This window comes from Equus caballus, chromosome X (genome assembly GCF_041296265.1).
Source record: "Equus caballus isolate H_3958 breed thoroughbred chromosome X, TB-T2T, whole genome shotgun sequence".
Lineage (NCBI taxonomy): Eukaryota > Metazoa > Chordata > Mammalia > Perissodactyla > Equidae > Equus > Equus caballus.
Window position 1 is genome coordinate 106,863,466 of NC_091715.1, and position 15,672 is coordinate 106,879,137.

Sequence of the window (15,672 nt, forward strand, 5' to 3'; positions counted from 1 at the left end):
AGAATTATTTCTCTTGAAATTGCTTCCAGGATGTGTGTGTGTGTGTGTGTGTTCTCTGCACCAGGTAAACTGACCCTTTTAAGAGACAGGGACTTTGCCTGCAGGGAGCACAGGTGTTCTGTGATCCAGTTCACTTAGTCCCTTCAGTAGTACTACTATTATTGCTAGTATTTCTTCAGAGCCTGCCATATGCCAGATCCAATGCTGGGTGCTTTACATATATCATCTCACTTAAGCCTCACTACTGTCTGAAGGAGGTTTGAATATTATTTCCATTTTTTATAGATGAGAAAAGTGAGGCCCAGGCAAATTAAACAATACGCACAAAATCACCGAGCCAATGGGTAATGGAGCTGAGATTCAAACCCAGGTCTGTCTCATTGCTAAGTCTACTCTACTACCCTGCCTTTCAAGAACCCAGAAAAGCTGGATTTGATTCTTGGCCAGTTGTTGCCTCTTGTGGAGGCAACAAAGACCTTTCTGAAATCAAAACATTGAGAAGTCTATACCGAATCCTTATGATGTGCCAAACTCAATGCGGGGTGCTGGCAGTGGGGTGCAGACAAAAGAGCATGTAAGGCAGTTCTTGTTCTCAAGTCCTAACAATCTCATTCAAGAAATCAGACCCACACAGGAGCAACTAGGATCAATATAAGCAGTGAGAATAGTAGAGTGCTAGCATGGTGGGAGCTCAGGGACTCCTGGAGGATCAGGCTTCTGGGCTGTGGCCTGAAGGATGGGCAGGTGTTAGGCAACTGCAGAGGAAAAGGCTCTGCTATGTAGTGGAGGGAGCATGAACAAAAGTCCAGAGGAGGGGACATTCAGGAAAGGGTCAGAGGACTCGTCAGACAAAAGGAGAGAGCTTTGTCTGGCGTCAGCTAGAGGAATGGGCTGGGAAGTGGGCTGGGATAAAAACGGTGGGCAATAGGGACATGTCTCCCCTGCTATGGAGGCCCTTTCCTGGTGGAGAGACAAAGATCTGGGCACACTTACACTTTCTCCGGGTATGCCTGGGAAACCTGTGATTCCAGGGGACCCCTTCAGGCCAGGTAAGCCCCGTAGTCCTGTGGGACCAGGGAGGCCTGGTCTCCCAATAAGTCCCTTGATGGTGCTGGGGAAGCCAGGAGGTCCAGGTAAGCCTGGTGGCCCAGGACGGCCAGCTACTCCTTTGTCACCTGGGAAAGAAGCAAACAGCTTGAAAAAAGACTCTGGGCAAGAGAAAATCTGCTCCTCAGGGTGCAGGTGCCCTGGGTCACAGGCAGGCAAAGTGCAGGCTTGGCGACAGTTAGTGTGGAGGTGGTGGGGGGAGGTGCCTTCAGCCTTATGGGGCACGAGTCTAGGCCACCCGAGCTCTAGCACTGGAAAAGCTGCTCAGTGCCCATGCTCCACCATCTGCCAGGCCCCTCTAGGGCTGCAACAGCCTGTGGTTCAAAAACTCAGTTCCATCATGGCAATGCAAGCTGACAGTCTCAAAGTCCAGGCACCCCTCAGGCCCAGGGAAGGCAGCCTCCTTGGATTTCCTGCTGCCACCCACACTGCCGCTCTGGGGGCCTTGGACTGCATGCAGGGCCTATTCTCAGGAAAGAAGTAAAGTTTGGTCATAGAACCTTTCTTGGGCATTTCTCCTGCCCATTCCCTGCCCCAGCACCTCTGGGCCCAGGAAATCCGTTGGATCCAGCTGAGCCCCGAGAGCCTCTGTCTCCTTTGAATTGGAGGTTCAGCATTGGAAGTCTTGGACTGGGTAGTCCAACGGGCCCTGGGTCGCCTCTGTCTCCTGCAGGGATGGAGATCATGAGACCAGTATAAGAGGGAGCTTAGACACAGGGTCAGGCATGCACAGACCTGTCATATCAGCTCTTCTGGCACCACCCCCAAGCCCCCTTTCCAGCCCCTTCCAGCTTCTTCCCTGCCCCCGTTTCTCCAACTTTGCATTTATGTACATGGTCTCTCCTTTGACAAGCCCAAAGTCCACTAGCAACTTTAGACCCTACTCAAAACCCTCCTTCGCTGAGCATCTAGGGAGGTACGACAAGGCCTCTGACATGCAGTGCTAACTCAGAAGTGATGAGGTCTTTTGGTTTAAAAGGACTTCATTTAGGAGCCCTAAATCTTATTATCTAACACAGGGTTGGTACAAGCCACACGAATGACAAAGTTGACAAACAAAATGTCTCCTGGGAAGCATGGATGGCAATTCCAGAATTCAGTTCCCAGCTCACCTTTCTCACCAGGGCTACCAGTCCGTCCAGATGGTCCCACTCTTCCTGGTGACCCAGGAACTCCCTTTAATCCACTTGCACCAGGAATACCAGGGAGACCTGGCATCCCTGGAAAACCTATCAGTCCAACAGACCCTTTCCCACCTGTTGAGAAACAAGAGCTTTTATTGTTATCCCTGTTTTACATACAAGGAAATGGAAGCTCAGAGAGGTCAAATAACTCACCCAAAGTCACACAACTAGGGAGCTGCAGAGAAGGGATTCAAACCCAGGTTTCTCTAACTCCGAAGCCCAAGCTATTAGTCACTACACATTATACTACTTTCCTGAACATGGACATGGCACTAAGCAACAGAAAGGAAAGAAGAGGTGGGTACTTCTCTTATGATTCACCAAGTTAGAGCCCTTGTGTGGCAAGAAAAAGAAAAAAGACCAGGGCTAGGAGTAAGGAAGATGAACTCTAGCCTGGCACTGTTGCTAACCAGTTGCATGACCTTGGACTAGTCACTCTCTCCTGTATAAAATGGAGATGCCTCCCGTTCAGTCTCTGGTGTCCAGCAGGACAATCACAGAAAATGAGAGCTATCAGACTCTGTGGTAGGGGTCATGCAAATGAGCAAACCCAGTGTGGCTGTTACTGTCCTGGGCTTTATTGGCCATGCCCAGTGTTCCACCCAGCAGGCAGTGAGGGTGACTTACCTTGGGTGGGGGTCTTCATTTAGCACTAGCCTTGTCCAATTATCTTGCCACAAAAAGCCCTGCCCACCTCCCTCCTTGTTCCCCTTTCCTAAGCAGGGAGGAGGGGGCAAGCTGGGCAGCACGGATGCTTGTTTTTGGCACCCACTGGTGTCTTCCTGATTGCTTCACTTACCCTTCAGACCTGGCAGGCCTGGCAACCCAGTGACCCCTGGCAAGCCTGAGTTCCCCAGGAAGCCAATTAGCCCTGGAGCTCCAGGAAAGCCTTTCAGCCCAGGGAGACCTCTCTTTCCAGCTGATGCAGGGGGACCTGTCTCGCCCCTTGGACCTTTCTTTCCAGGATGTCCTGAATCAGCACAGGAGAGAACACAGGACAGCTGTCAAGTGAAGCTCTGTCCAGATCTGGGCCATTGCCCATTCCCATGGCTTCTGGTTGGTTGGCTTGTTGGGTTTTGTAAATGGCCCCTTAACAATGGCCTATGCAGGCTGCTAACAGGCAGAGTTCTTAGTTGGCTGAAGTATTAGCACCTACCACCCAGAGCGCCACACCAATGGCTATTACTTCCAGCATGGCACAGTAGCTGGCAGGGTGAGCAAATCCTTTATGATTATAAATTATTCCTCCTTTATGAATGTGATTCACACTTTAGCCTCTGAATGGAGCTCTGGGAAGCCAGGGTGGCAACTAGACTCTGGTTTCCTGGTACTTCCAGTCTGAATCACACCACAATGGCTGTTTCCTGAGCCAATCGGTGAAGTAGAGGTTAAAGGGGAGCCATTGTTTCAGCCTCACAGGGAGCCATGGATACAGGGCTGCCCTTTTAATCCCTCATGCAAGCAGTTAAGTCAGCCAGTTCCTTGGCGTTAAGGTTGAAAGACCCCCTAGTGCCAAGTACTGTAGAAATCCCCAAGGCCCATTTGGTCTCCTAGGTATTCTGAGACTTCTTTCACCATGCTTTAAGTTGGTCAATGGGATTAACCTCCTGAGCTGCTGCCAAAGTGGAATGTTCAGGTACAAAGCAAGAAAATTAAAAAACCAAAGGATTAAATCAGTGACGACAGAGGTATTCGGGCCCCCAAGGACCTAAATGAATGGCTGACTTGGCTTTCTATGGATTGAAAAGCATCAAGTAGCTGCAAGCCCCAGGATTCTAATGGGAGGCCATGAAGGGGACTCCATAACAAGGGAAGGAAATTCAATGGAGGCCAACCCCACAGCATGAGTTCAGGGACCCCCGGCCTTGCCAGGTTATAGTGTATAGTCAGATAATTCCCTAAGTGGCAAAGCTGGTGGGGGTGTCAGTCTGTGAGCTTGTGTGCCGTTTTCTCACCTGGACAGCCTATGCGAAGACCCCAGAAACACAGAAGGACAAAGGGGATAAAGAGGATATTAGTGGCTCTGCAAAACTGCAAATTCAGTCACGTGGCCAGGAGTGAGGGGGGATGATGTAGTCACCGAGACAGGGTGAGGAGGGTGATACAAGAAAAAGGCAAGCTGCAAACACCAGGCTGGGACCAGGGCACGTCAGGCCGCACTGCCCAGTAAAAGACACTCTGCCCACGGGGCCTCAGAGGCATGCTCACTGAGAGGCAGGCTGCCAGCACGGTCACCCTCTGCTCGAACTTCTCCCCCAACCCAAAGCAGGCTCCTCATGGCCCCAGTGAAGGCAATGGAGACGGGCTAAACCCACCTGGACAACAAGGGTGGCATCTCTAACTGGGAAAGGCAGGGGGAGGCTGGAGCATGAAAAGGGGGAGTGAGGCCACAGGGGAGGGGGTGGGAGTGACTTGTGGTAAGATTTTGGAAGCTAAACTGCAGGAATCTCTTCTGCTTGGCACTGCAAGGGTCACTTGAGATTTGAAACTGGAGAGGTGAGGAAAGTTGAGTCTCCTAAACTCTGACCATGCCACGTTGCTGCTATTGCCCCTCAGGGTTCCAGGGCCCAGGGCCTAGTTTAAGTCTGTCAAGCTGGGGCTCCTCCTCCAAAGGACCTACCCGAAGTGCCTGGAAAGCCTGGTGCTCCTGGGAGTCCGGGTTTGCCCTTGATGCCAAATAGACCACCAGCCCCGGGAAGGCCTGGTTGTCCCATGAGGCCTGGTATTCCAGGCCTGCCCCGTTCACCTTTGGGGCCTAGCAAGCCTGACTTCCCAAGCAAACCTAGTGAAAGGAAGGAGCAGATGATTATAGCCTGGATCGACAGCAGGGATTGGTCACCAAACAAACCAGGGAAGATCTTAGCCCAGGATGCATCCTGGGTACCACTGTCTTCTCAGTTCCAGCATTGCTGCTATTCCCAGCATTAAATCAGAGACTTTGCAAGAAATCTGACTATTGGTTATGGTTACTTCTGGAATTACTAAGACAGGTAAATAGACAGGTGATTTAAGAAAAAGTTCCAAAAAAGGAGGGACAGAACAAAATGACTTTTCATTTTAACTGCGTAATTAATCCATCACCCCAGACTCATGCAAGTATTCATGCAAGTATTTCAGTTACTGAAAGGCTGTCTGTAGATTGCTAAATAAGTGGGGCAAAAAGAGTCACCCTTGGGTCCTGGAAAGCCAGAGTCTCCAGGAAATCCTCTGTCCCCTGGTAATCCCTGTAGGCCTTGCTCCCCCGGAGCACCATCCTCAGCACCAAAGATGTCACCAGGGGCTCCCTTGGAACCTGGTAAACCTGGACTGCCAACTTTCCCAGGCAAGCCATCTTTTCCAGGGAGCCCAGGAAACCCAGGCAAGCCCTTCTCCCCACGAGGTCCAGGAAATCCTAAGTGTAAAGAGGCAAAAATAAAAGGCCATGGAGGTTTAGAAACAATAGATCTGAGTAGAAGTCTCTGAGACAGAGTTTTTCCTACTACAAAAGTTAACATATTAATAATGTGTCACTTCTCTTAAAGGTCTGGTCCTGGGAGGACTTGCCCAGAGGCAGGGACTGCACCATGTGACCTGGAAGAGGTTCTAGCTCAGTGAGGCTGGGCCTTGGGCAGGGCTCAGCAATCCGCTCCTGGGGCTCCTACAGTTGCCTAGGAGCACAGGTTATACCCCAGACCTCCCGTCAAAGGCCCAGTCTCTTCTGGAGTCATCTAACTCCTGCCATCATACTTCCCTCTTCCTGAGTTGGGGAGGAAACTGAGGTACCAATAAACCCTGGAGCAAGTGGCCCACAATGAGCCCCATGATATAGAGCAGTGGTGATTCTCAAACTGAGCATGCGTAAGAGTCACCTGGGGCAGGGGGTGCTTGGTAAAACTTAGATTGCTGGGTACCACCCCCAGAGCTTCTGAATAGTAATTCTGCCAAGAGGTCAAGAATCTGCACTACTAAAAAGTTCCTAGGTAATGCTGATGCTGCTGGCCCAGGGAACACAGTTTGAGAACCACTGGTGCAATGTAGAACAATGCTCAGGTTGGAATGACAGGGTGTGAGCAAAGGGATAGAAATGGACAACTTCCCTGTGACTCATCTGAATCTTTTTCTCTGACCTTTAAGGAGTTGATCCAGGAAACTGCCATAGAACTGGCAGCCAGACAACCTGGCGGAGGCCTAGCTCTGTCACTAGTGGCTTAGCAACCTCAGGCAAATCATTTTCCATCTAAGCCTCAGTTTCCTCACCTGAAAGTGAAGGGGTTGTCCTAGTGATCTCAAATGGCCCTTATTGCTTGGACATACTATCATTTTATAGTTCTAAGCTCTCTTGTGCCTGAGTATGAAATCAAAACCATCCCACTCACACCAGAGCACAAACCTAACTTCCTATAACGGGTGGATGGCTACCACAATCCAAACACACACTCCCACCAAAGGAGAAGCACGTGAGGAGAAGCTCCTTTCCTTACCTGGCAATTCAGGGAGGTGAACCAATCCTGGACTTCCGGGCTCTCCTTTATTTCCATGTAATCCAGGCTGGCCTGGAGTCCCAGGGAGGCCACGGGCCCCTTTAGGGCCTGAAAACCCAAAGGTGAGTGGTGAGGGGCAAGGAAAGTCAGTGTGGCTAGGTATAATTTGTGATGTTCAGTCAAGAATCCTAGTTTCTTGGAGGGCCTCTCTTATTCTCACATCCCCACAGTACAGTACAGCCCTCTCCAGCAGCCATTCTATTTCCTCAATCCTCAAAGCTGTCCTCGCAGGAGGAATGTGGATCCCCAAATGCTACCAGGCTGTACTCTGCTTCCTTTGGCTCATGGCCCTTAAAAGTGTGCTCAGTAGCTTTCTTGGTCCTCATTCCATACCTGGGAATCCGGGAGTTCCTGGGAATCCTGATGGACCATATGGCCCAGGAATAATACAAGGCAAGGTAATACCTGTAAACGATAACATGTAAGCATCTGGTGAACTCATTGAGTCAAGGATGATTTCCCCCTAGCATGCTCCTTTACTCCCATTCCATCAATTTGGACAAGCAAGTTCTTCCCACACAGCAGCTGGGAGCCCATGCAGAAGAGTCCTGGCATCAGAAGCTCTTGGGAGTTACTCCTAGTACAACTGCTTATAGATGAGAATGCCTCTAGCGTCCAAGTGCCAAGAGGTCACATTCCATACCGTCAGAGTCCAGAGGGCAGGCAGTCACCTATGCAGTAGGTTACCTAACAAGGTTTCCTAGGGGTGGCCTGTGCAGGAACAGCAGCAAACGGCCATTGCCTACTCACCCTGGCCTCAGATGGAGTCTCCTTATGATGGGTGCTTGGGGTTAATCCTAAGGGTCCATTATGCTCACATGACTAGAGTAGAGGGTTTGAAGCCAAGACCCCTCAAGTTCACATCTGCCCTTTTCTTGGAAAGAGGCTTTTCCCAAACCATTGGGTTCTTTTGATATATCTCATTTGGGATCTACTGAAAACTATTGATTATCCTTGGTCAGATGTACCCGTATGTCTATACCAGGCAAACACTGAAGGCTATTCTCTTGGTCATGATAGACAAATTGTGACCCTTCCTTTAGCTCCTCATGTGAAACTGTCAAATCTGCTACTCAGAGAAAAGGGGTAGTCAATTTCAGTATTCAAGACATTGAAATTGGCATGCATAGCCCTTCGCTTACCAAATTCTTCCTTGCTCATTCATAATGCAAATAAAAAAGAGTCTATAAGATTACAGAGGGGAGGTTTAATAAAATACTGGTGAACAAATTGTTTGTTGGATCTCTCAATTGCCATTTGCAAACAATTGCTATACTAATTAAAAATTAGTCTTGCCTATTCATTACAACAATCCCCCAAGGTCTGCTTTAAGACACAGAGCCAACAGTTCTAATAAACTGCTGTAGCTTTTGCCTGTACTTAAAAGAAATCATGAATTGCATTTCCTAAAGATATGTATACAACTTTTGATTCAGACTGCTTACTCAACTGGCTGGCATTCCTCCTCCAATCCCACTTGTATTTTCCAATATAAAGGCCTGATGGCATTTTTAGCCCACTTGTTCTATTTCTAAATCAAAATTGGGAATTTAACAGTGTACTGTATTGGTTAAGAGGTTGGGCTCTGAAGTCAGACAGACCTGAGCTCATATCCTAGTTCGGCTACTAACTGGTTGTATGGGCAACATACTTAACCTCTCTGAGCCTCATATGTAAAATGGGAGCTACTTATCTCATATGGTGTTTGTGAGGATTGTATGTAATAATGCTAACAGCACTTAGCACAATACCTGGCACCCTGGTATGCGCTTAACGAATAGTACTTTTTTGTTATCTTACTTAAGGAGCGTTCAGAAGAGTTCCTGCAAGGCCATGCCCTGGTTTCTACGTCAGTCAGGTCAGTGGCACTACTCTGTAGCCTGGGCAGCAATGTTCTGCCTTCTAGACCTCAGGCTGCTATAGTCATATTTCCACAGGTAAAGAGATGGCCATAGGCCTGATCTTGCTCCATAGGTGGTCACCCCCACCTTCATTCTGTCACACATTGAGATGATGGAGCTATTTCTGAGGGTTATTTCTCTACTATGGAAATATGCTCTATGGGCAAGCACCTCATGATAAGATGCTTCACTGGGAGAGGGATGCCAATCCTGTGCTTGGCGTGGGCCTGGGTCCTTTGGACTAGGCTGAAGAACTGCCTCCTTAGATGGTATCACTAGAGGGACCCTGCAGAAGACTCTCCTGCTCCAACTATTTCAATAGCCCATTGTCTCCAATGTGTCAAACACTGCAGTTCTATTGCTTTATGTCTTAAAAAACAAACTGGGTGAAATACAAATCTCTCTGGGACAGGTCCGAACATGAAGCCATCCATCCTCAGTTTATCAGATCAGTTTCATAAATTCTTTTCACCCATGAAAGCTAGATAAAACAAAACCTTTAGAGGATGAAGCCGAGGACAAGCATCTGGAAAGGTTCCAGGACAGGAAAAATAATGATCAAAGGGAAGATGAGCAGAAACCAGAGGAAATAAAGCACATACTTCCCTTTTGCCTCAGACCATTCTGTACACCACACCACACTTGTGTATTTCAAGCAGAGGGTCAACATGGTGGAAAGATAAGGACTTTAAGTCACACTAGTATCTGGCTCTTTTATTTTACATCCCTGTCTTCCACTTTACATCCCTGAATTCAGAGCCTTCTCGCCAACAAAGCAGAAATCAGCTCTACCTATGTTCTGTTTTATAAGTGCAACAAATGACCTAATTATTCAGAATTTTCCCCATCAATGCCAAAATTTATCTTCAGAATAAAAAGCACCTCTGGTATCAAGATTCTAACGTATCAGTTTACTCTGGGTCCAATGAATATATATCAGACATGTGTGGGTCCTTCCAGGCACCTCCCAAGGCAAGTTATGGCCCTAGTTAAGTTCACAAAGTGAAGGTGGAGATCAGCCAAGCTGTCAACATGCATGGTGAAGGAGGAAATCAGTCCCTTTCAGAGACTGCATGTCCACTTACTCCTGTATGCCCTCCCAGGAAGTATGTGCTAAGGAGCCTCTGAAGCAGTGTCAGTGTTAGTCTTTGCACCCCAGCCTTAGGATCACCCCTCCCCAACCAGGGGCTCCAGTGTGGTGCTCACATCACTGCGAGTGTCTGAGAAAAAGGTGAACAAAGAGGAAGGGGGGTTTTGCCAACATTGGTGTTTGAGAACCCCTAGACCTAGCTAGCTCTCACCTCCCTTTGTGTCTAAGTCTCCTTTACCAACCTTCTCCTTGCAGCAGCAGTCACCTAGACCAATCAAGTAAAGAAGAAAATTAAACCGGGACAGAAGTTCCTTGAGGCCCAAGGGAAGTCTTCTCTGCAGCTTGAGTATGCCTACCAATCAAATTCCCTGTCTGGATTGAGCAGAGAGAGCTGGCACCCACACAGGATCAAGGACACAGTAGCTGCTTCAGTAATAACCAGGGTGATTGATTACTATGAGCATCTGGACCAGAGCCTCTTTGGAAAGAGCTGGTTGTATGCCTGCCCAGGGTTTGTAATAATTCACACTACTAGGTTGAAAGGCTTCCGATGACTGCATTCCCTCTCCTGGCAATGTAGCTGTCCTAACCTGGGCCACCCCTGGTTGAAGCGAGTACATTTAGGAACAGCATCTTCATTTTTCATGGCAACGGTAATGGCCACAATGCAAATGTCTGGGGCCCACAGGGTACATGTTTTTAACATTGTGTGGAAAGAAAGCTAGGTTTGAGGAGTTGTTGTATTTGGTTGCCATAGTGAGAAAAAGAAAGCTAATGCTCTTAATTGAAGTAATTTTTTGGAAAGTCTTAGTACTGCAACAAGAACATTTTCTGCACAAGGCACCTCTCAGGCTATAGCTTACTTTATCACTATATTCCTAAGAACTTTGTGTCCAAGAACTAGTGAAGCTTGGGATAGAAATGGTCCCAGGGGCTTCCTTCTGTTGACTCAGCTTGTTTTCAAGCAGTTAGAATGTTGATAATATTCAGATTGGAGTGTAAGTTTAGAGGTACCATGTTATTATAACTCAGTTTAAAACCTAGCTGCCTGCAAAATGTGTTGACCTAGAATGAAGACCCCATTGGCAGAGGGGTGGTGAAATGACCATGAATAATGTCTCTGAAAACTGAGCTGGAAGGAAAGCTGTAGCTGACACCAGGAATTTCAAAAGGTAGAATGATTTAGTTTGACAAAATTCCTCACAGCCTTCAAAGGAATTTGTGAACTGAAATACCAACTTGGTTTTAAGAATCTTGAATCATCAATTTTTAACCTATCATCATCCTTATTATACCAATTCACAAAAGTAGATTTTAAAATAAATAAAATTTCAAAAGACCTGGTATCTGTTTTATTTTTTGCAATTCTTCAAGGTAACAAGGTGGAAAGAGGTCTAACAAAAAGGCCCTTGGTTATTGGGGAGGCCCTTTCTTCTGCAAGTATATATTAGTGTGCTACGGAACACTGTACTATGCTAGGCAGGTCAAGAAAGGCTGAAATGTATTACTCACCTTCTCTAGTATCCAGAGGCTTATAATGCAGTTGGGAAAAGTAAAAGCATTAATGGAAGGAAATATATAACTTAGGTGGCAATGACATACTGTGGAGGTCAAAGGAAGGATTAGTGGAAGAAGCAGGGCTTATATTCCACCTTAAAAGATGGACAGGATGCAATGACATAGAGAAAAGAAGAAGAGTATTCCAGAAAAAGGCAACGTTGGAAAAATCTTGGAGTTGAAAATGAACATATTGTGTTTGGGGACGGTGAAAAATATTATTGTCTTAGTGTTTTTTGTTTTCATATTTAATCATGAAGAGTGTGAGATAAGGTTAGGTTTGAAAGGCTGTTTGTGTCCATGTTTGGAGACTGTTGAATTCCAGGCTGAGGAGTTTGGTCAGCATCCTTTATTTAGTAGAGACCATTTGTGGCTTTGGACTAGAGGAGCAACATGATGATTTCAGTACTTTATAGATATTAAATTGGCTGCAGTGTTCATAGTAGACTTGAGTGGCCAAAGTCTGGAGGTAGAAGATGAGAAATTGCTTAGGAAGTTGTTGTCATTCACTCACCCAGCCATCCATCCATCCATCCAGCCAGCCAGCCAGCCAACCATCCAACTATTGCAACAAGCATATAGGTGTTTGATAAGCTAGGCATGAGATAATGAGAGCTTAATAGCAAGAAGAGGAAGGAAAGAATATAAGAAGCATTGCAAAAGAAGAATAAGAGATAAATGTCAAGTTTTCAAACTTCAGATGACTATAAGAAGTGTGGTGCCACTAATGGAAACAAAGAAGTCGCGGAAACATAGACGTTGGAGTGAAGAACTGTTCTGGCTCTATGGAAGAAGGCAAGTTATTAGTATAGCACATTCACAGTCTATATGCAGGACTGCCACTCATTATAATTCCTGAAATTCAAGTAGAAAATGAAGTTGTATAAATGGGAGTGATTTAAGGTAGGAAAGGGAGATTAGACTAGATAGAACTAGGGTTTCTTCTCAGTCTGAGATCTTGTGAATTAAGGAAATGTTCTTCCCTGCTGATGATATTATCATACAACTTAGAGGGCACCTTGTCCAATCCCCTACTCATTATTTCAATGGAACTCATAATAAATGGTCATACAGCTTCTGCCTGCAAGTTTTCAGGGATTATGAACTCATAACCTCCCATGGTAGCCCCGTTACATTTTCAGATTTCTCTGTTAGGAAGTTTTTCACTAAGTAGAGCTGAAATCTATATTATTCTGTGAAAGTGCACCACAATACAATTATGGTCCTTTTTCCAATTGGGAACCCTTAAGAGAATTGAAATTAGTGATTATAACTAGCCAAGCCTCTTCTTGTAACACATTTCATGCACCTGGGTCATATCTACAGTCTACAAGGGGTCAGTTTTCCAAATCCAAAGCCATCTGATTCCCTGACTCACCTGGAAGCCCGGGGAGGCCTTGTTGTCCTGGCAATCCATCTAGTCCTTGATCTCCAGGAAGCCCGCGAGGTCCAGGGGATCCTGGTAGCCCAATTCCTGGGGGTCCGGTTGGACCACTATGGCCTTTGTCACCAGGAAGTCCTGGTAACCCCTTTTCACCTGGGAAGCCCTGTCCATCATCACCCTAGACAACACATAAGAAAGAATGAAAGACCAACTTAGTGACTTTACTGGAGAGTCCACTGACCATAGGAAAAGAGGTAACCAATGTAACCAATACTTCGCTCTTTGTTAAGATTCTCTATCATTCTAGTTTATCAATCAACTCCTCTGAGTTTAGTTAGTGGGAATGAAGGTTGTCAACTCTAGGTGATCTGTTAATGCAAAGGTTCTAGATTGGTATGGGGGAGGGGGGAGGAAACAGGAGCAGGATAACAATCTTTGGGGTCACAGAAAGCAGCTGGATTATTGCAAGGGAAAGTTACTGAGAAGTTGAAGCATTGTAAGTGATATGGTCAATAGTTACAAGCATTTATCAAATGAGACAATGACCCATTCTGAGGAAAACAATTCCCATTTTACAGAAAGGAAAAGCACAGAGCAAAAAGTGTCAGGGGCAGAGGTAGGAAGAGATGTTCTGGACTCCCTGCTCTGCCCTGTCTCATGGCCTAGTGGCCATCAGAACCTCCCCCTAATTCAGGTGTGAGGATTTGTAGAGCTAATCACCGGGAACGATCAACTTACCAGAAGGCCTGGCAGACCTGGTAAACCTGGTATTCCGTCCTTGCCTGGGGCTCCTGTCTCACCAGGGAGCCCCTGGGGCCCAGGATCACCCTGGTCTCCTGGCATCCCCAATCCTGTACTGACCGTTGGTTCTCCCTTCTCTCCTTTGGGGCCTGCAGGACCTTGAGTCCCAAATAAACCCTGACAAAGAGACAAAAGGGAATGATCAGGAGATGAAGACTTCATAGAATTCTGGTACCTAGCATAGGTCTGACCTAAAGAAGGTCCTGGATACATTTTGTCACTGTTCTGGGCACTTGATTATGTCATAATCTTGGATTATAATTGCTCCTTTATTTTCTTATCCTTTGTAAATTTTAAAATCTTTGAGGCTGGTAATTTTGTCTTAATTCTAATTTTATCTTCAAGGCCCAGAACAGTGCTAGGCAAATGTAAATAATTTTGTGGAAGAAAGGGAGGGGTTAAGAGAGTGAGAAAGGAACGGAACATAGGTAGGTTAAAGCAGAAAGAGACTTTAGAGATCATCTAGTCTGACTTCTTCATATTATGGGTCAAATACCTGAAGCTTTGTTTTATTCCCATCTTTCTTTTACGTGTTTTAGGAAAATTATTGGTGAGGAGTGAGGGGCACTTGAAATCTCCCATTGCTTCCTCAGGGCCAAAGTTTGGTAAGACTTACTCGAGCCCCTGATAGGCCCCGTGCTCCCCCAGAGCCTGGATCTCCTCTGATTCCTTTAAGGCCTGGGAGGCCCATGAGACCTGGTGGCCCAGGCAGGCCTGGCTCCCCAGGTGGTCCAGTGTTGGGAACACCACCATCACAAGCACAAAAACCTGAGTCTCCTGGGGGAGAAAAAAGACAACTTTAAACAAAGTGGGCCATGTTTTCAAGAAGAAGAAAGATCTGACAGTGGGAATTCGTGACATTGAACAACAGAGGGAATCAAAAGGCCTGCAGAGAACAGACTCAAATGAACTAGGTTCACTCTCCATCAAAGTATATCTGTGCTAGTGATTTCGATTTCATTAGTCTGAGGTGGAGACCAGCCAGCAGCGAGTCTAATGTGCAGCCAGAGTTGAGAACCACTGACCTACGTTTACCAACTGAGAGTCTGGAATCCAAGCCACTCAAAGGTTCTCTCCACCAAAATGTCTTTTCCTCTGTCTTTTATACAGAGAGACAAATGCCAAATAAATTGGTGATAGGGATTTCAGCAAAGCACCTTTGAAGAGGTATCAAGGAACCATCAGTACTATAGCGCAGCCACCCGTACCTTCTATGCTTATGGTCTAGAAAATGAGAATTTGGGCCAATATAGGCAACTCTGAGTTCCCTAAGATCCTGAAGGGCCTCTTGTTACTTTTACGAAATTGGTAATCCCTGAAACTCTGAGAGAACAGTCTGTTCTCCAAATGAGCATTTCTCAAGTGTGACCCACGGACCTCCTGCATGAGTCACCTGTGATGTTTGCTTATAAGGCTGCTTGCTAGGCCTCTCCACAGGTCTAATCAATCAGACTCTCAGGAGGCCAGACCCAAGAATCTAATCTTTAGTAACCTGTACAAGGTAATTCTCATGTATAATTAAGCTTGAGAATCACTATCACCATTCCAGACTTAGAAAAACCTTCTGGTCCCATGGGAACATAGAAGGGGCAGTGTCAAGAGTTGTCCCTGTTTTAGGAACGAGAATGGCATCAAGAAGTACACTAGCTCTGTAGTGAGTCAGAGAAGGGCCAAGGTTAACATCCTAAGTGAAGACTTGCAATTTAATGTCCTTTCCCCTAAAATAGTCTTCCTTGGATCTGAATAGTAGAGATGGAGCTTTCAAAAACTTCTGAACTAGCTCCTATACTTAGGTAGTGACATGTTATGATAGGGCAACGAGAAAGGAGGGGAGTAAGTTAGGACCTCTCTGAGGTTGAGGAGAGCTGTCAATTCCTTGAGAGAAGAGGAGAGATCTCAGGTACCTGAAACCCCTAGGCCATCCCAAAACCTCTCTTCAGCTAGTACTTTTCACCTCTTCCTCCACACTGGCCTGGGCTGCAACTACAATGAGTTGATTTATTTGAGCTTTAGCATCTTCACCTCAGAGTATGAAATGGAAGAATGACCCAAAAGCAGCAAGAAGATGGAGAGAACAGTGCAGCCCAAGGCTTGGGTAATCAATCAGTCCTTCACCAGCAGTGGAGGC

At 46.5% G+C, this 15,672-nt stretch overlaps 1 protein-coding gene across 9 annotated transcripts in view; it reads right to left on the reverse strand.

Moving 5' to 3' along the window:
* COL4A6 (collagen type IV alpha 6 chain) overlaps window positions 1–15,672 on the reverse strand; it is a 256,618-nt gene that overhangs the window by 16,911 nt on the left and 224,035 nt on the right. For 4 of the 9 annotated variants that reach the window (XM_070256859.1, XM_023633923.2, XM_014729082.3 and 1 more), the window contains 12 exons: window positions 14,161–14,321; window positions 13,482–13,661; window positions 12,738–12,921; window positions 10,014–10,067; window positions 7,145–7,216; window positions 6,752–6,859; window positions 5,461–5,682; window positions 4,912–5,073; window positions 3,091–3,261; window positions 2,220–2,363; window positions 1,649–1,774; window positions 994–1,175 (listed from right to left, as the gene is read on the reverse strand). In XM_070256859.1, coding sequence (XP_070112960.1) covers window positions 994–1,175; window positions 1,649–1,774; window positions 2,220–2,363; window positions 3,091–3,261; window positions 4,912–5,073; window positions 5,461–5,682; window positions 6,752–6,859; window positions 7,145–7,216; window positions 10,014–10,067; window positions 12,738–12,921; window positions 13,482–13,661; window positions 14,161–14,321 — 1,766 coding nt within the window. The remainder of the gene's footprint in view (window positions 1–993; window positions 1,176–1,648; window positions 1,775–2,219; window positions 2,364–3,090; window positions 3,262–4,911; window positions 5,074–5,460; window positions 5,683–6,751; window positions 6,860–7,144; window positions 7,217–10,013; window positions 10,068–12,737; window positions 12,922–13,481; window positions 13,662–14,160; window positions 14,322–15,672) is intronic. The other 5 variants (XM_023633922.2, XM_023633924.2, XM_070256861.1 and 2 more) reach the window with 3 other exon arrangements.